We start from the raw sequence: 20,724 nt of genomic DNA, 5'->3' as shown, positions 1-20,724 counted from the left end.
ATCCGAACCCGAACCGAAAATTTCTAAGTACCTATTGAATCTAAATATTTAAGATCCGAAAAGATCCGGATCCAAAAGAAACTGGTCCGAACCCGACCCAAAGACCCGAACGCCCAGGCGTAATTACAGTAAAGACATTTGAGCAGAGAGGTGGTCGTCGCAGTCTCAGAGGAGAGAAGAAAACAGAGCCATCTGTACAAGGTTCACACCTGCTTTATCCATTTTAAATTAAAAATTAAAGGCAAAGTAACGGTACAGATTTCAACACGTCTCTATTATAATATTTTGTTTCTTACTGTTTTTTTTTTCTTGTTTTGTGATCATCACAATAATAAGTCTAGTGAACATAGTTAGTCAAATGCTTAGGAGTTTCTGTTTTTAATGTGTAACGGTATAGATTTCAGTACTTTTCTACTCTTAATTTTTGATTCTTTACTGTTTTTTCTTGTTCTTGTTCTTGTTTTGTGATCATCACAATGATAAATCTAGTAAATACTTTTAGTCAAATGATTATGTGTAGGTTTCAAACATGAGGCTATTAAAGAACAAAAGATCTCAATATGGTTTTTAAAAAACCTGGATGGGTTATCTTTTATCAAGACTCCTTCCAGATAAACTTTAGTATTCAAAAATGGTAATCAAATACTCTTGTAACCATACTAAACCGTTACATTATATTCCTTGGAGTATCACATAGCAAGTCAATATTCAGCTTGAGTAGACAGAACATCCTAATATTCTTTGGATCCGATTCTTGTTAGGAACTTACCATCAATTCCATTACACAGATATTCTATTAAGTATCTAAGCACAAATAAAGATAAAAAGATGAATGCAGCTTGAGCAAACGCTCTTCTTCGCTTTCTATTTTATCGTTTTGTCTGGCTTGTCTTCTACGCAATGAGGTTACTGGTGTTGGTGTTTTCTCGTTCTTTGTTGTTCTGTCTGAAAGAGAAGCAGAAGTAGTTAGAGGATACATGGAGGAGGAGAAGATTACTTTGAACAACTATGTTTAGCATATAGTTTGAGATATTAAAAAAGACTATGCAACAAGAATTCATTTATCGAAAAATAGAAACTTATAAAACCATATTTTTTCAAAAATTGTGAAAGTTTGACATGATTGAGATAGACTAAGATAATGTCTAAAACTCTTTTCTTGGTATGATTATTGATCTAAACAAAGAAGTCCTTAAATTAAAACAATGGAGAAAAACAGCTTTTCGACTATAACCATTGCATAGATCAATGGTGGAAACTAACTTGCTTTCCTCCATTAAAGCACCTCGACTTCGAGTCTCCTCAAAGTTTATTTGGTCGGGTTGGGCAAAACCTAACAAAAAAAAGGGCATAAAAAAGAAAGACATATCTGATCAACCCGACCCACTTTAACCTCTTAATTTGTTGGCCGCGTAACCTGTTCGCACGCGGCCATCTCACAAAGAACATACATTAAACAAAACCCACAAGAACCAAGAAAGAAGAATTCTAGTTTGCAGACACAAGCCACATCTTCGTATCACACGTCAAGTGATATATATGAAAAATGGTGAGAATAAGAGAAAACCTTACATTGTCAGTCTCAACATCGGCGCTTCGTGAGGTCAGAACGGCAGCAACGACGCCTGTAGCCTCACAGAAGCCAAAACAACGGTTAACGAAACAACTTTATCTATGTGTGAGTCACCACGAGACATTGCTTGGGAAAGAAGAAAACGTCAGATGATAATGATTCAAGAGAAGAAGATGCGCGTTTCAGACAATCTTAGTGAACAGAAGAAACTAACCGATGAGGATTTAAACGAGCTTAAAGGATCCATTGAGCTAGGTTTTGGTTTCAACGAAGAAGCAGGACAAAAGCTTTGCAATACATTACCAGCTCTTGATCTTTACTTTGCAGTGAATCGTCACCTCTCACCTCTGGCTTCACCTAGCAGCAGCCGTAGCAGCAGCGCATCTGCATCAGTTTTCTCGATGAGTATACCTTGTAGCCCTAAGAAAACTGATTCAGATTCATTAAAGATCGTTTTGTCCAAGAATAAAGCAAAACATTGTGATCAAAGTCATGAAACTGAGTGTTGTTTTGGTGGATGTTTTTGGTAGGGGACAATCCGCAACAAGTGAAGCAGAGATTGAGACATTGGGCACAAGCAGTTGCATGTTATGTGATGCAGACATATTGATAAGTGTATATGTGATTGTAAGATTTTCTTTTAAAGGATAGGAAGTAAGAGAATCACTTTATGGTTGTGTATATACTTTGTGTAAAGGCAACAAAAGATAAGAAACAATAAAGCCTTTCTTGTTCATAAACTGTATATACCAAAGATATTTTTATATGGTCTTGGATTGTGTATCTCGAAAACCACCAAGAACAACACAACATAGGCCTTTTTATTAAAAAGTGTAGATAGATCTTGACCTCTAAAACGATTAATATCAAACGCGATCAATGGCCGAAACAAGGATGTTTTTGGAATGACCAGGCTGATTAATTAGTTCATCGTCACAGTCAACAAATTCATAGTCAACAATGAGTTGACCTTGTTCATAGCCAACACCATCGTTATCCAATATTTTGAAAAGGTCCACTATTCTCACCGTTACTACTGCATTCGTCATAACGTTCCTCACCTCCATCAATTTAGAACCAAAAGTTCATCACACCGGATTTTAAAAACCAGTCTATGATTACCTTAAAAAAATCCGGCTTTGATTAGTTACAGTAAAACTCCGGCTTATATATGATACCTTCAAATTCACTAACACACTAACATTGATGTCATTAAGCTTTCGTACTAGTATATTATCTAATATACGAGAGGGACAAGTTGAACTTTTATAAAATATATATCATTTTCAAAAGAAAAATATATATTAACAAGCGAATTTCAATATTAAATTATCTATTGCAGTTTTTTTTTGTGATATTTGTAACTAAAATCATTTTGTTATAAATATATAACGCACACCCTAGTAATAAAAAGAATATATACAAAATCATAATCGCATACCCTCAAGCATTGCCGCAAGAATCACGACCCTGAGGACCAACCGGTCCTCAGAAGGCGGTCCAGCCATACCTACACCGCCACGCGTATGGTTTATCAGCATCCCACGTGGAGCAATAAGCACTCACGGCCATCAGATCCCAGTTATTCTGCTCAGGGTTGTAGAAATGGTAGGTGGCGCGTATGTTCAACGCACTAGCTCCTTGGATCCTAGGCCCGCTTCCCAAGTCTGACTTCCGGCTTGGAAGTCCGTACCAGCCACCGTAGCCACGGTGTATGATAACAGTATGATGGTTATGCTAAGTCCGGTCTTCATGATCGATAAGTTTTTTGTTGGTGGTCTAATATGCATCTTTCTCTGTCTATAAATGTATTTTTTTTTTCCGTCAATAGTTTTTTTTTAATTGATAAAACGGGTCAAGCCCAGAGTACACAGCTCAAGGCCCACTACATAATCAAAAGGTCGGAGGCCCAAAAGCCAAAAGGCAACAAACGGACCCATTAACCGGGCCGTCGGCCCAAACATTAAAATCTCGTGCGACGTCGGCCGAGTCACGCGTCAAGAAAGATGGTTGCTGGACACGTGGGAGCATCTATGCCATCAAAACGACGCGCGTCGCACCCGCCTCGACTCACCGCCAGAATCACATCACCGCAACTTCATTTCGTCGGAGCTCAGAACCCGCAGAGCCTCCGCCGAAACCATCTATATTCTTCCAACTCTGTCTACCCGTCGGAGAGCTTCATCGCTCTTCGAGATCTCATCCGACAAGGCCAAAGCTCCAACACTAGAGAGACAAACAAGACCCACTCGATCCATAATCGAAACCCAAACTCTAAGAACCGCAACGAAATACCTAAAGGCAGCAACGCAAAGCTGTTGAAGCCTTCACCCCTCGGAGACTAGAGCCGACGACGGCGAAGCTGAAGAAACTACCACCTCCTGGAAACAAAAGCCGGCGGCGACGGAGCTGTGGAAGCCTCCATCTCCCGGAATCAAAACCCACACTACGAGCGTCTTCACCACGCCATAACCTCCAAGCAACTGCGTATTCACTCCAAGAACAGAGACACCACGGGTGGTGGTTGGCCAGAACTTAGACAAGGCGGACGCCGGAGGCGACGGGGAGGAGACAAAGACCGGACAATTTATGCTGAAGGACAACGGGCTCCGGCGCGGCACGCACGCTCACGCGCCGGCCGTACGTCGAACCCAACACTGAGATCTACTTTCTCTCTCTTCTCTCTCTTCTCTCTCTTCAAGTCTCTGTCTATAAATGTATACAAGAGCCTCATCATTTTAAATAAAAACTAGATTTTCACCGGAGCGCACGATAATTTTTGGTAATTTTTTTAATATAATCGTATTTTCTTTTCATTTAAAATAAATCTGTGTATAAAATCTGTAATCCAAAGTCCGTACCAAACTCAAACAAAAAGTATCTGATCCATATCCAGTGCGAAATATAATAAATCCCAGAATAGGTTCTGTAGTGTGGTACACCACATATCCGAACCGAAGTATTATCAGTCGAACCCGACGGACAACCCGAAAAGCTGAAAATCCAAAAAATCCATAAAACTGATATGAAAGTCGAAATTAAGCACAAATATAAATATATGAAACATAAATATGTACTTAAAATATTCAATTATATATTTATTTTGAAATTATATCTAAAAATAAGTATTTAAATCTTCAATAAGTACCTTAAATATCCAATCCTATATAAATAAATTTATTTCTTATGTTTTACTTTTTAATTTTGGATTTAACTTCGGATATAACCGAACCCATATAACCTGAACTGGGATAATATATGATTACTTTATGAATTTTAAATGTGATACAATTTAGAAGCAAAATCGACGTGTTATATTCGAACCCGATTTATACTTACAGATTTACCAGAATGAGATCTAGGATGTGATATAAATTAGAAACAAAATTCCAAATATCCAACCCGTATCGCAACGGGTACCTGAACGCTCAAGCCTAACTTAAAGTATGTTTTATGTTTTGTTCAATTAGTTTTATATTTGATAAATATTTTATATGTGTTGGAATAGCCCGTGAAACTATACTCATAAAAATATCAATAATAACATGTTTCACTATATCATTAAATATTAATGACTATTACTATTTATTTTATCATATATATATATATATATATATATATATATATATATATATATATATATATATATAATTTTAGTATTTTATGTATAAAAAATATATTTTTTAGTATTTTATGTATAAAAAATATATTATTATGTATTTGGTGAGGGTTTTAAAGAATTTTTTTCTTTCATTTGAACTAAAGTGAATTTGTATATATGAATTAGTAGGCATATATAATTCTTTTTATATTAATAAATAAAGTATAATTGATTATTTACTTAAAATAGAGTTAATAAAAATTTAACTAATTATTTAAAAAAATAGATTAGTTATTAAGTTCCTTAATTTTAGGTTAGAGTATATATTTAATAATTATTATGTTAGGTATAGTAGAAATAATAGGAAAACTAGTTAAATGTAATGGTTTAATAGACTATTTGTAAGTAGATAAAAAATAAGACTATAAATTAATAGATTAGATTCATTAAAATATTTGTAACTACAATCCAGATCTGCCAAATTCAAGAATTATCCATGTTTTCCCGCAATGGTTTAAACTATGATATTGCATATACATAAAAAGAATCATCTCTGCTTTTCTATTCATATTCAATTCATAGTTTAACCTAATCTCCTTTTTTCTCTCGAGTGAAAGAAATGTAACGGTGCTTGCCTTGGTTGGTACTTGGTATCCTCATAAGAATATTCACGATCTATCACATATTGATCTCAATTGATACATCATTCACTATGAACTTTATAGCAAAACCTTGATTTCTTCTACTCCGCTTGATTTAATTAACAAAAGCTTCTTGATCTTCTAAACCAATCCATCTTCGCATTACTCTTTATGTAACCTAATTCTCTTGTTAATTCTCAGTTTTTTTTGTCTGTAAGCAGCTACATATTTTGAAACAGCTATTTGAGCAAACTTTTTTTGTTGGCTAATTCTACAAATAAATATATGTGGTTAGTTTTACAATTAAATTACTATTTATTCTTGGTGTTTTAGAGCATCTCCAACATTATTCCATAATTTACTGTAAAATGGAGTGGAAAATGGAGTAATGAACAAACAAAAAAGTGAATAATTTGTTTTTTGTTTGTTCATCCCTTCATTTCTCATTCCATTTTGCAGTAAATTATGGAGTGGAGTTAGAGATGCTCTTAATCCAGAGTAAGATAAATTAGCAAGAAATAGATAAATAGATAAAACAAATATCATCGTTGTAATCTACTCGTTATGTTCCTAAATATAAGATGTTTAAGTAAAAACACGTATATTAAGAAAATCATTGTTTTGTCTAGAAAATATCATTAAAAATATAAATTAATGTTATTTAATCAATTACAAAATAGATTATTAAATATGATTGGTTGCACAGTTTTTAATAAAATAAAAAATTACCTAGAGAAATGAAAACATCTTATATATTAGAACATCAAAATTCTTTAAAACATTGTAGATTTAAAAATGGAGGTAGTATTGTTTTTTTAAAACGGAGGTAGTATTGGTTTTTTAAGCGATGGATGACAGCGTACATCATCAATAATGGAGCATGCATATTAAAGACATTGTTAATTTTATTTGTGATTCACTGGTAATATATTGTCCCCCAACAACTGTACATTATCGGATTATCCACATGCTCTTGCACAGTCCACTATCGCACATCACCTTGATCTATTTAAAGTTGTCATATGTGGTTCAACGAAGAAAGACCAAAAATGATATATGTAATACTCAAGAACAACACCAATAGGAATTAGGAAATACATACGAAAATGATTGAAGAAATTATTAAATTTAATTTATCGGTTTACGACCATTAACATTTTCATGTCATGTAACGATCCGCTTATAAAAAACAAATAAGAAAGGGAAAAGAGGTCCAAAATGAGTTTTACAGTGGAAAGAAAAATAGTAATGTAATACACTAAACGTGAATGATACTTTGTCACGTCAAAGTAACACATTAAGATGTCTTACGGATACGTAACCATATAGACAATACAATAATGCGTAAAAACAAAAGTTGTTCAAAGCGGAAATACATAGATGCCACCTAATATACATATTCATATATATGTATATAATATTATACATATAACAAAAAGGTTTGAATTTATAAAATGTAATACACCACAATATTAATTATTATTTATGAATATTATACGCAAACTCCCTGCTCGTAACAGTAGTTTCGAGCCGGTTTGGCTTTTCTCGGTTTGAGATATCCAACCGGATCGAACCGGTCATTTTCTGAGAGCTCTCAGCTTCTGTTCTTGCACTTTTCTAATGCCCTTGGAGCTGCAGTCAATTGATAATAGTATTAACAAAAGGGCACATAATCTTAAGAGTGTACAATAAATTTTGGATTGAAAATACTAACCAAGTCCGATTGCTTCTGATCCCTTCATTATTCTTATGCGTTTGCATGAATCAACAAACATCCTAAAAAATAATCCAAATGAAACGTAAGCAAATATTTGTGTTTAGTTGCAACAAAAAAAATACTAAAGTATGTAAACATATAATATATATATGCTTCTTAGCTTATAATAACACTCACCCCCACGGTACGTCTCCTACAAGCATCCAGTCTCCATCTTTATCTTCATAAGTTGGAACGTAATCTGATCCGTTCAAAAGATCGATCAACCTACTCTCGTTCATAAAATCTTTCATTCCTTGTGGTCCACAGTTGCCTGAATTTTTTGTAAAGATGATTAAATAACGAGTTTAAGTTTTTAATATAGATATTGTCGTCTTTTATATTTACCTATGGTAAAAGAGCTGAACATTTTGCTTAAGGCGTCGGAGAGGTCTTGATATGTTTTGTAAAGTTTCAAATCAATTTTTCTTAGGTACGGTGCGCCGTCCAAGCTAACTTTCACGTAAGCTGCGGCAGAGGAAGTGGCTGCGTTGCTGCTGGAAGTCTTTTCCGTTCCTTCGGCGGCATCTCCGGCGGTTGGCTTTTGGCCTGACATGACGTTCTTCCGGAAAGATCGTACCGGTGGCCATCCCACAACTTGTGCCCTGAAATTCCGTAATTATTTTTAGTTGTTAATTTCAATTATATTAATTAGCGTATTTAATAAAAAGAATTTAAAATCATCTAGTTGCTTAACACGTGTCGGATGTTAGGTGGATGTAGTTGTCCAAATATTAATTTAGTTTACGTAGATAAAGTAAAGATTCCATATGTTTTGTATTTTTCTTAATTCTTCCCGACCAAACCTTCAGACAGAACACTCATCAACCTAGCTTTCTTTATTGGCTATTATTAATCACATTTTAAATAATATTATGTAAAAACTGTTGAAAACATGGAGTAAAACTAAAAAAATGACAGATCTCTGGAGAATAATTTGCATAGCTGCTCTAATTAGCGTAATCATTCATCGTGTTAAAGCCTATCCATCTCTCAGATAAACCATAACCGGCTCGTGTTATCTATTTCCTAATCTGTTCACAGATAATCTAATTATTACATCCATATCACTACTTCTACTTTAGAGGATCGTGATTCGTGAATACACATATTAATAGGAATATAGATAAAAAGTTTAGTTTCTTACTTGGCTGGTGGTTTTACGACCTTCTCCTTCATATTCTCTAAATCAACTCCGGAAACCGAATCCATAGCCGTCGATGAAAGATTCAGCTTGAGATCAACGGTCTCAGAAAATCCTCGTTTCCCATTATTTTTCATGGCCATGTCTCCTCCGTGATTGCCACCCGGCAGCCCTAACCTCAGCTCCGTCGCCTCAAAATTGATCATCTTGCTTGATACTGGTTAGAACAAAGATTGTTTTGTTTCTAGGGTTTTTTTTGGTTCTTTTGATTTATTCTTTCAAATACTAAAACGTTGGAGGAGAGAGAGAAATAGAAGGATGTGAGATGTGTTTGAAACAAGGGGCTAAATATTGGATCGTGTGTGGTATAAAATATATATCAAATTCATTGTTTGTGGATTATTATTTGAACGGGTGAGATGCTGCCACGTGAATGCTGGGATTGGTTGGACCGTAAAGAGTGTTGTCGAGAGATAATGATGTCATGAATGGCGTCACATTCCCGGAATAATTGCGTCCAAGCCAATGGACAAAGGCCAAGTTGGCGCAGTTTTTCTTCTCTCTGTTCCATATTTTTAGGTTCTTATTTTATTTTGTATTTCTCTAATCTAGTGCTTTAATTGATCCGTTTTAAATCATACATTTAGTTTATAAAATGCAATTAATCTTATTGAAACAATACAGAAGAAAAGATAAACCAATAATATTAACAAAAGCGTGTTTTGTCGGATTTTTTTATATCTATTTAAATTAAAATTAGAATACAATGACAGCTAAGACAGTGTGGGTCCCATAGATGGGAAAGTTGTCAGCTTCAAACATGTGTTTTGATTCCATGGATTCGTTGTCTTTCTTATGGGGCCCGCCATTCACAAGTGATATGCTTGCCTTATTTTAGTGCAAATTAATAATTTTGATATAATAATGCCGACAAAAATAATTGAAATAAATAAAATTTAAGGAATTTAAATAAACTAAAGTCTTGGTCTGCCATAGCGTTTTCGTAGTATGGTTCCTCCATGTGCTTCTGTCTTGTTTGTTAAAATACTGTGAAGTCAAAGGAAAACTAGAGATTAAGGTATATTTATTCATGTAAATGTGAATATTCATTTATCAGTTTCAGATGACTTTCACTATGTAGGTAATAAGCAAACATTCCCTTCTGATCGATGCTTAGGATATGATATAATGTTGGGATAAATCTAGTGCTATATTAAACATGAGTAACTACACAGTACAATAGGTTAGACAGTTGACCTTTTATGAAAATACGGAAAAAACGTAGCAAAATGACGGCAAAGATATTAGGAAATCTCTGTTTCTTTTTTTTTTTGTAAACTGGCTTTCATAGGAAATCTCTGTTTCTACGAGGCGAAATGTCTATGAACCGATTTATTGGTTGAGAGAACGAAAGCTAGACACAAAATCTCAACAACATTGTACAAATCTTGTAGGGAAACATATATAAACTCTTTAAACTTCACTGTTTTGGGGATTAGTCGATAAAACACTTCAGTTTCTCATCAGACATCAATCGTTATTTTGTTGCAAACATTTAAATACGGTAATGTGATAGTGGTATTATATATGGTTTCTTTACAATGTTTAGATTAAAAAGGTTTTGAAATGTGCACATCACGTTTAAATCTCGATATAAGTATGTACTTGTGTTGTACTACACCCGATTACGAAAACAGGAAAACAAAGCCTTCAAAATCACATAGAAATTCCAAGTTTGTTTTTGCTATATACTGTATATATATATATATATTAAATGGTCAACCATGTGATATGACGAAAACATGTCATACACCCATGTCGTCAAAGTTTTTTTTTTGGGGGAAGGGGGTGTTTAAAATATGGTTATTAGTACAATCAAGAAGGGGCACAATAATATTGGCTTGATTATAAAAGAATTTCTCATTCAAATTATAAAAGCATATAATGATCATCAACATCGTTTATTGCTAAACATCATCATGCCCATGCATGATTACGATTGAAGAATCTGACCTAAAAATTGAAAGTCAAGTTGACAATGACTTCATCTTGATCTAGAGGGAAAGTACTATATACATATATACGTGGTTATATAAATATATATAATAAGTAACATTTATTAAACAAACACAATACTCCCAACGTACCATTTTTAATGAGTATTATAAATATTAAAAAATAAAAATAAATAGATGAAATTTATACCACACGTAATACTTCAATAATTTGTATCGTTCAAATTTTCTGGTTTTTAAGCTTGTTTATAAATAATTTTAGAATTGACATTTATTTTGTTAATAACATAGAAATATTTGAATCCAGATAGTGACTCGTTATACGTAATGGTTAACTTCTGATGTTACTTGATTTAGTTACATTAGACTCTACTAATAAATAATGAAATATGTAAGAAAACCAGGATAAATAAAATGTTCGTTTATGATAAAGATTTTTCTGTGAGAAAACTGATACCTATATATATAGTATAGCATGATTTTCAGTAAAGTATACTGAAAACCATGCTATTTTATGATAAAGATTTTTCTGTGAGAAAACTGATACCTATATATATAGTAGTAAAGTATACTGAAAACCATGCTAATTTAATTTAACCTAATATTATTGCATAGCCAGCAGAATAATATTTTAGTGACAAGGAGTCATAAATTACAAAATACTTCAAATTACTCGAAAACACTGGAAAACATTCCAAAAATAAAAACTCCACATACCCGTGCTTTAATTTGTCAATTGCTAAAGCTAAATTTCATTTGGCTAGTTGATCCAAATTGATAAAAAAAACGATACTGTTTATATATCCCTCCCTTGTATAAATTCTTGTAGAGGTGTGTGGACCTGGTCGAGGAAATAAACGGGTCCACGTTGGCCGAAAACACCAACCCCTAGATAAAAGAGATAGAGATGCACCCTCGTGTGGGCTGGACCCCAGTGAGAAATCATGTTCGGTGTTTCATCCGTGTGACTTCTGTAGGTATTAAATGCATGAGCTATTGGATAATGTGGATAGTGAGTGCCTTGCTTTGATCACCTTGACGCCGCAACATCTTCCCATCCTAACCTGAACTCTTGAATTTTTTTTTAACAAGAACAAAATAAAGTAGTCAATTAATCCATTTTTAATGGTAAAAGCTAGTTTCATGTAACGTCTGAAGAAGTAAGAAAAACAACTCAGTGTTATGTTCTAGCCAGATTGTCAAGATAAGTACTTTGTCTAGATTATAAAGCTTTAGTTTGAAGTTTTTAGTTAGAGCTCTAGGATCTGGTTCTCGATCTCCGTTCGCTGAACTATTTTAGATGACTGAATTTAATTTGAAGAAAGAAAAAGACAAGTGGTGTCCACGGTTTTATAATTTGCGCTCTAACTACATCTTCTAATGCTGAATCAAATGAATGCGATATTTCATAATACTGGTCTTAATTAAATCCAATAGTCGTAAGTCCGGACGGACTAACTAACAAGATTACTTTTGTATATAATTAAGGACTTATGTAATGGAAAATTTACACATTTATAAGAGTAAAAAGAACTAACAATTGGCAATGTAACAAATGGCAAGTACAACACTATACGATAAATCGTAATTACTCATACCACTCTTTATCTGTAATCTTGTTTTTTCAAAATGTGTAAATTTTCCATTACATAAGTCCTTAATTATACAAAAGTAACGTTTTGACGTCCATATTCGAATAAACCGAATGAATGTTATTTTTAAGAAACTGCAGTATATGAATATGGTTCAATATATTAAGTGGTCAAACCGAATAAACCAATAAAACCGATTAATTAAGATATACTAGTATACTTATATACTATATAAAGGTTTCATTGGTTTATTAAGCGATCAAACCGAATAAACAAATAATCTGTATTTGATCAATATTTTAGATAAAAATCATAAAAACTGGCTATAATATTATTAATTAAAATTTTAAACTAAATATAAGATATAAGTAATGATGATATTATAGGTAGATATTTTTAATATCTATTAATTAATTATATGTCTTTAATATCATGATAAGTATATATTAAATATATATTCTTATAAATAACAGTATATATATACTGTTAGAATATATTAATGTTTATTAATTATCTTAAATATTATGATAAAAAATAATATATATATATATATATCAAAATAAAATAAATAAATAATAATATTAATTAAATTAGTGATTTATCCTAAAATATTATGTTAGAATATGTTAATGTTTATTAATTATCTTAGATATCATGATAAATATATATAGATATCAAAATAAAAAAATATAACTAAATTAATGATTTATCCTAAAATCATGGAAAAGATGATAAGTAAGCATATCTTTTTATTAATTAAATGTCTTTAATATCATGATTAGTATATATTAAATATATATTTTTATAAATAATAGTATATATACTGTTAGAATATAATGTTTATTAATTATCTTAAATATTATGATAAAAATATATATATCTATATATATATATCAAAATAAAATAAATAAATAATAATATTAATTAAATTAGTGATTTATCCTAAAATCATGGAAAAATTGACAAATATATATATTTTTATAAATAATAGTATATATAATGTTAGAATATGTTAATGTTTATTAATTATCTTAGATATCATGATAAATATATATAGATATCAAAATAATAAAATATAATTAAATTAATGATTTATCCTAAAATCATAGAAAAGATAACAAGTAAGCAAATTCACTTCTTAATATATATATAGATAGATATGTTTTTCAAAAAAATTACACACTATAAAAACCCTCTTCATACAAATTAGCACAACACTCCATAAGCTATTCTGTAAACATCTAATTTCAACACAAATCATGAGCAATCTAAAAGGAACAAATAGGGTTATGGTCGTTGCAATACTCATAGCAGCATGTGTGTTTATGATCAGCAATCCAGCAGCTGGAAAATTTATTGGATATCCACCAATACGTGGTGGCGATCATCCACCTGGCTGTAGTCCTGGCACGTGTCCACCCCCGCAACCAGTAAATCCGTACGAACCGGGATGTCCGGGAAAGGAAAGATGTAGACATGTCCCGCCACTTCCTCCAACAATCAACATCTAGTTGTATTAGACGATTGCATGTCTAAATCTACAAAAAAATACATCAATAGATTCATGTAACTGCATCAATCAATAAAAATAATTTTATAATCGATGATTTTTTTTCTGTTTGTTCTACCGTTGATGAAAATGAATTAACTAATGATAAATGTTGATCTTCATTGCCGTATAGTCTGCATAAACTATATGGATTTTTGATTTCAGTTTTTCTTAATAAACAATCTAGAACAATGCGTGGCTCGGGTTATTGTTCTCGGCCAATGTTCAAGAAATTGTTAGGCGGTAGTTAAATGTTTTGTAAGAGATTACTGATTAGGTGGATACTTACACTGATTTTTTTTAAATCATTTAAGAAATCATTACATTTAAGTTTGATTTGCCGACTAAGGGGATGCCTATGCGCCACCCATACCGATTTTTAGAACACTACTCTCAGATTCTAAGAATATATAATTAAACATTAGTTTAAAAATAAATAAAAAAACCTTTTTTTTTTTGAAAAATGGTGGTGAAAATAGTACTCTCTCAATTCTTAAATGTAAAATTTTCTAGATTTTTTTGTTCTACAAAAATAGATTTTTATATTTTTAAGACAATTTTGTATAATTTAAAAACTTAATTAGAAAAAATAAATTGATCAAATACTATTAAATGATAGTTTTGTATAGTAAACATAAATAATAAATTTTACTTTATTTGATATAAATGGAACGAACGCAGAAAATAGATTGTTTCATTTGTTTAAATTCCATCAAAAATCGTTTTTTTTTTCTCTTCTTCTTCAATCTAGATATACCCTTTCCTTCTCTTATCCAAATCAATAATTTTCTCTAATTTATACCGTACAAAAATATTATGGTTTTTAAGCTTGTTTAGCAATAAATTTAACTTTTACATTTATTTGTTATTAACATTTTCACCAAAAAGTCGCCAAAAAAGCATGTAGAATGATTTGAATACGGATACTGTCTCGCTATATGCATGTAATAGTATTTTTAATTAGCTCTGATTTTACTCAATTTAGATTACACTCTACTTATAAATGATCAAATACGTAAGAAAAACGTTACTGAGATATCCCTCCCTCATATAAATTCCTGTGAAGGTGAGGTCGAGGAAATAAACGGGTCCACGTTGGCTGAAAAACACCAACCCTAGATAAAGATAGAGATGCACCCTCGTGTGTGCTGGACCCAGTGAGAAATCATCATGTTCGATGTTTCACTCTCCAATAACACTACAGGTTCACCCGTGAGTCTTCTATATGTGTTAAATGCATGAACTATGGATAATGTGGATAGTGAATGCCTCTGATCGCATTGACGCATCTTCTCATCCTTACTTACCCACTTTAGTGATTCTTCCCTAGCACAAAGTGGTCTTTGATGTTTACTTAATTTTCGCATCTTCTCATCCTTCTTACAATTTTATTTGTTACAAAAAAAAACTAAATGAAGTTAGTCAACTGTTAATCCGTTTTCAAAATATTTTAGTGGTTTTTTGTTTGTTTCATATTATTTGATATGACATGATTTTAAAATGAGATTTGCATCATTTTCTAAATTTTTCTCTACTCTTTTTGTTCGTTATTTAGTATAAAGTAAAGATAAGTTTTTTTTTTTTTTTGGCATTTGAAGCAACATAATAAGTATTAATTCAAATTAACTTTAGTCTCTGTCGGATACATCAAAGCTACTTTGTCGGAAATCAAAAGTCCATTGTTTGAACTTTGAAATAGATTATAAAACATATTTTTTACAAAACATAATTTTCACAAAAGGCAAACACTGCAAAATACATTAAGAACGTAATTTGCTTTTGAAGAGAGATTACTACTCTCACAAACTACTGTTACAAACTTCAGTTTCGTTGGTCACTCTTCATATGCGTGGTATCAAGTAATTTGCTTTAGAAAAGAGATTACAAAGATATGGAATTGACAACCAGGAAACAAATATACAGAATTGTTATACATATATAATATATTGTTAGCTTCCAAATGAGTTATAAACAAAACTGGTCATGCATTATTATGGTAATATAGTTTCATGTAAAGTCTGAAGAAATGAGAAAAACAAGCCAGTATTATGTTCTAGTGTAGATTGTGAAGATAAGTACTTTGTCTACATTATAAAGCTTTAATTTGAAGTCTTAGTTAAAGCCCTAGGATCTGGTTCTTAAACTCCGATCTCTTCTCTGAACTATTTTAGATGACTGAATTTGATTTGAAAAAAAAAAGTGGCAAGAAGAATAATGTCTATGGGTTTATAATTTGCGCTTTGAGCTACATCTTCTAATGTTGAATCAAATGAAGCGATATTTCATAATACTGATCCTAATTAAATCCAATAAAGAATGGTATATGAGAATAATTATGCTTTATCGTATTTCTGTTATGCTTGCCATCTGTTATATTGCCAATTGTTAGTGTTTTACTCTTATCCGCGCCTTGCACGGGATGAAAGTATCGAAAAAATATATAATCGTATTTACTGTACAGTTTAATTCATAATTTCATTAGACATTATATAGAAAATATACAATATGTAATATTTAATTTTTTTTTTGTCGACATGTAATATTTAATCATAAGCATATAATATGTATAAGAAGACTTGGATTGTGAATCATATATTTGTATACGATAGTTTGAGATTTTTTGTTATGATTTTTTTTTCAATTAATGAATTTCATTTTCTTCTTAGTTGTTGCGTCTCATATTACATTTAAGTATTTCCCTCGCAAATTGTTTTCACATCTGGTTTTAATTTTTAATATGTACAATATTTTAATATATGGAAAATATAGTATTGTAATAGTTTTTGAATTTTTTTATTCAAAACACTTATATATATATTCATCAAATATAAGAAAATGATAACCTGTTTTTTTTTGTTTTGTTGTTTTAGTCCAAGATCTTTAATCTTATTAAACCTAAAAACAAATTGTTTTAAATTAATATTTTATTAATTCTCCATATCACATTAATTGAGAATGAATATACAATTTAGTTTAATAATATATTTGAAGTTATTTTAGGTAACATGTTACTATTTATTTTATTAAAATTGGCAATAGATTAACGGCATCTATTTTGTATATTATATGAATTTAAAAAAAAATATTTTTCTGTCCAATTCTTTTTGATCAATCAAGCTTAATTTTATTTTATTTTATACGTTCTATATAGCAAAAATATAGAGATACGTGCATTACATTTTTTTTTATTAGTAAGTGAGCACTTAGTAAACAGCCTTGTAATTAGATTTGTAAGATCGAATTCGTAATAGCATGGAAATAAAAAAGTGACAGACTCACTCAGGAAAAAGTGTATATCAAATGGTTTGATATTTCTGAAATCCTTATCTAACAATTTGTCGTTAAGGAGTTATAGTGCCAATGGACAACAAAGAAAAGATTTATACGAAAATTGAAGAATGTCTTTATCGACCTAAGATTCAGACCATATTATAAACAACAGATGTAACATATAAGTAACAAAGTCACCCAAAGATCAAGATAACTTGTGTAGTCGTTGATCCTTGCTAGAACTTGAAAAACCAAACCGACTCTGCATACGAAAAGAGACAAATCAGACTCTGCAAAAAAGTGGAAAGAAATATACCAACAGCTCACCAGACTCTGAAATGCAAGTCATATGTTTGTCTCTTACGATTCTCCATCCTCAAGATCGACTCACCATCCTTTTGTGAATCCAAACTCTCTTTACCCAGACTGTGACCATTTTGAGTTGCCAAATGACCATAAGGGCCTAATGGTATACTCTCGTAACTCTCCCATCTCTGATATTCCCGTTTTGTTTGTGGGAGACCTTTCTCTGTACAGTTCTGCTCATCACCTAAGAAACTGTAAAAGGAGTGATAATCTCTGTGTCTCCACTACTGTCAGATAAGCATGCAAGGATTTGAATCTGCTACTCTAACGTAGACAATGTCACACAATAGCTAGCTAAACGCAGAGGATGAGATGGATTTGAGAAACAGCGCATACCAAAACACACAAAGGGCCGGCCAATCCAGAGACCATAGTGACTGAACATCAAGTGACTGAGACCAGTTGTCAGGGTCTCCTCTGTAATAAGAAGAGATCACCACCCACCACGTTAGCATAAGTAGAGAAAACGGTTAAAGTTCAAAACTTTAAAACTCAAAACTTGAAGTTGATAATAATTTCTGTTGATTCATGGGTTAAGTTTCATTTGATCCTCAAACTTCACCGATTTGTCGCCAAAATCCAAAAAAAAATCTCGCATTTGACGGAGTAATAAAAAGTTTAACTTAAATCACAAACAGGGGATATACGACATTGATCCCGATCATACTTTACGTGTCTCAAAAATTGAAGAGCTTCAGCAATAAAAAATGATTGATGATGATGATCTTCGAGCGGATAAATTGATGGGCTAATGAGATAAAATACATGCGTGGTCTTTTTATTAATCAAACTATATTAGCTCTGTTCTTTTGCTGGATGCAGTGCGTCACCAAAATATTAAAGAATTTAAAATGACAGGTCAGCAATAAATTAAAATACAGAGTCAAAGGAATGACGCAAGCCACAAGTCAAGATTGTACGGGAGACACAGCGAAGAAATCACCGAAAAGATCAGTTGCGACAGTCGCCGGCGGGAACTATATAAGGACGCTGTGTTGCAATTCTCTGTTTTGTTCGTTAAATTTTGGTTTTCGCCACTGACGTTGCATCCCGCAAAAGAACATGGCTATTATATCATTACCAATGGCATATGTTGTAATTTCTAGTAATCAAAGGTCTGTTAAAATTGAAAGCTGAGAAGAATTCTGGTTATGCCACGTAAGCCAAAATAGCAAATTTGTACATATATTACTAAATTAAGGTTACTGTTAAAAAATGTTTCCCTTTTAATAAGAAAGAGATTGCGTAATTTTTCCATTATATAACTCCTTATATCATATACAAAAAGTAACGTTTTCGACGTCCATATCCGTGTCCATGTTCCAACTCTTTTCAGACGACGTGTTTGGTATGTAGATTTAACTTTCACACAACAGTCAATCAACAGTCAATGTATATCAGTGACTAATATTCTGCAGATAACTATCAATATTTGATTTGCGACTCATTGGAAACATGTATCACCTAACTTTATATATATATAGAAGTAAGAAGATTAGTATTATCACATTATATGGAATGTATCGAAAATCCCCTTTGATTTTTTTTTTGAACAGAACTTTCATTAACTTCCATAACGAGAATTAGGTGGGAGTCATAAAGACTTCACCTAACATCATAGCATCCTTTGCAAGTTTATCAGCAACAAAGTTGAGATCTCGGGGGATCCAATTAAAAGATACATAAATGAAAGAGGAAACAAGAGCGTGAATGTCTGAGAGAGATCCATGCAGCTCTGCAATAGGTTCCTTGGTATTGATAGCTTTGATAAGCTCGTATGAGTCCGATTCACATCTTAGAGAAGTGAATTCCTTTGACTTGCAGCAAGTATCAGCTGTATTATTTACTGAGATGTATCTTTCAAAACATTTACACACTATTAATACCCCTATTGATACCAATTAGGCACTTTATCTTTGAGGAAGACTGAAGCATCCCTTATATACTATTTGAGAAGCATTACAACTTCTTTTTGTAGCCACATGTCATCACTACGATGATTTTTAGAATCATTAGAGAAATATATTGGTTCATCTAATTATATAATAAGTTTTTTATTAAACTAACAATAAATTCATCATTAATGTACTTTATTATTTCCTTATATAAAATTTACGGAATTGCCTAATGTGGCTAAAATATATATGGCAATTAATGATTTTGAATAATAAAGATTTGATAAAAAAAATAGTGTATCTTCTATCATATTTGTTTAATTTTAAACTATTAAATAAATTAAACAACCACAATAACCATATAATAAAAATTTAGATTTTTATGTATATGTTATATTCTGAATTTTTACAAACGGCTATAAATTACTAAAACTGTTAAGAGTCTCACATTCAAATTTTATGATCCATGGTTTAAAAATTTTGGTATGACAAAATACAAATGATTACAAAAATTATATAAGTAAAAAGTCTAATTTAATTAATTATTAAGATTAATATATATATATCGTTTTAAATTAAACTATAAACCATATAAAATACAATATTTTAGTTTCAAAATTTATTTTGAACAATTTTTTTGATAAAAGTTTTGAACGATCATTGACAACTTTTTTTTTTAAATTATAAATTACTAAAACTATTAATCCCACAATGAAAATTTTGTTATCAGTAATTTAGATTTTTTCTATAAAAGATATAAACGATCGAAAAAACTATATGAGTAGAAATCATCATTTAATAGACATTAATATTAAAAATATACTAAAATATATTATCTATGTTAGTATCATTTAAATTTAATTACATATCCTATCAAATATAAAAAAAATATTTTTTGGACTAATAAAATTAATTTATATGTTCTCACCAATTTAATTATATATTTAATAGTTACTGAACTTTAATTATTTAATATATAGTAATTATTTCATAATATGTAAAAATATTTAATACATAAAATAATTTATATATATAATGTTGATCTCGCGCAAGGCGCGGATCTTAACCTAGTAATTATTAAATTACTAACACTATACACTATATAGTATTTGCATATGATAGAGTTTCCACTATTAGAACCTCTTACAAATTGATTTATGCGTATTACGCCACATTTCCTATTACAAATATGATTTTAAAGAATGGGTCAAGGCATTGAGCAAAATATTTAGATTTTTTTCCTAATTCTTATTTTTACTTACTTAATTAAGTTTAAATAATATGATAAATATTTGAATTGATGACTCCTCTGTCAAAATCAT

General features: G+C 31.2%; 1 protein-coding gene, 1 long non-coding RNA gene and 2 pseudogenes across 3 annotated transcripts; 1 reads left to right on the top strand and 3 right to left on the bottom strand.

Moving 5' to 3' along the window:
• Positions 1 to 1,142: 1,142 nt before the first annotated feature.
• LOC106427383 lies at positions 1,143 to 5,104 on the bottom strand (annotated as a pseudogene). Its single transcript, XR_007323957.1, has 2 exons — positions 3,015 to 5,104; positions 1,143 to 2,634 (listed from the first exon to the last, which is right to left on the bottom strand). The product of XR_007323957.1 is annotated as a hevein-like preproprotein (transcript).
• On the top strand, positions 1,318 to 2,339 carry LOC106427390 (annotated as a pseudogene).
• Positions 5,105 to 7,058: 1,954 nt separating the features above from the next.
• Positions 7,059 to 9,072, bottom strand: LOC106427417 (auxin-responsive protein IAA16). Its single transcript, XM_013868140.3, has 5 exons — positions 8,719 to 9,072; positions 7,920 to 8,176; positions 7,710 to 7,845; positions 7,530 to 7,591; positions 7,059 to 7,447 (listed from the first exon to the last, which is right to left on the bottom strand). The coding sequence occupies exons 1-5, from the start codon at positions 8,919 to 8,921 to the stop codon at positions 7,410 to 7,412; spliced, it is 696 nt and encodes a 231-aa protein (XP_013723594.1). The 5' UTR covers positions 8,922 to 9,072; the 3' UTR covers positions 7,059 to 7,409.
• An 8,160-nt stretch (positions 9,073 to 17,232) lies between these two features.
• On the bottom strand, positions 17,233 to 19,455 carry LOC125587848. Its single transcript, XR_007324242.1, has 2 exons — positions 17,469 to 19,455; positions 17,233 to 17,403 (listed from the first exon to the last, which is right to left on the bottom strand). It is a non-coding gene; the product is annotated as an uncharacterized LOC125587848 (long non-coding RNA).
• Between the last annotated feature and the right edge of the window lie 1,269 nt (positions 19,456 to 20,724).

Source organism: Brassica napus, chromosome C5 (genome assembly GCF_020379485.1).
Source record: "Brassica napus cultivar Da-Ae chromosome C5, Da-Ae, whole genome shotgun sequence".
Taxonomy (NCBI): Eukaryota; Viridiplantae; Streptophyta; class Magnoliopsida; order Brassicales; family Brassicaceae; genus Brassica; species Brassica napus.
This window is presented reverse-complemented; position numbering and strand designations above follow the sequence as displayed.

Excerpts from the sequence above, each read along its gene's own strand:
- LOC106427417 (XM_013868140.3), bottom strand. The coding sequence starts at position 8,921 with ATGATCAATTTTGAGGCGACGGAGCTGAGGTTAGGGCTGCCGGGTGGC. Across the intron at positions 7,592-7,709 it reads GTAGGAGACGTACCGTGGGG|GATGTTTGTTGATTCATGCA; the intron begins GTGAGTGTTATT and ends ATTATTTTTTAG. Across the intron at positions 7,448-7,529 it reads ATCAGAAGCAATCGGACTTG|CTCCAAGGGCATTAGAAAAG; the intron begins GTTAGTATTTTC and ends AATTGACTGCAG.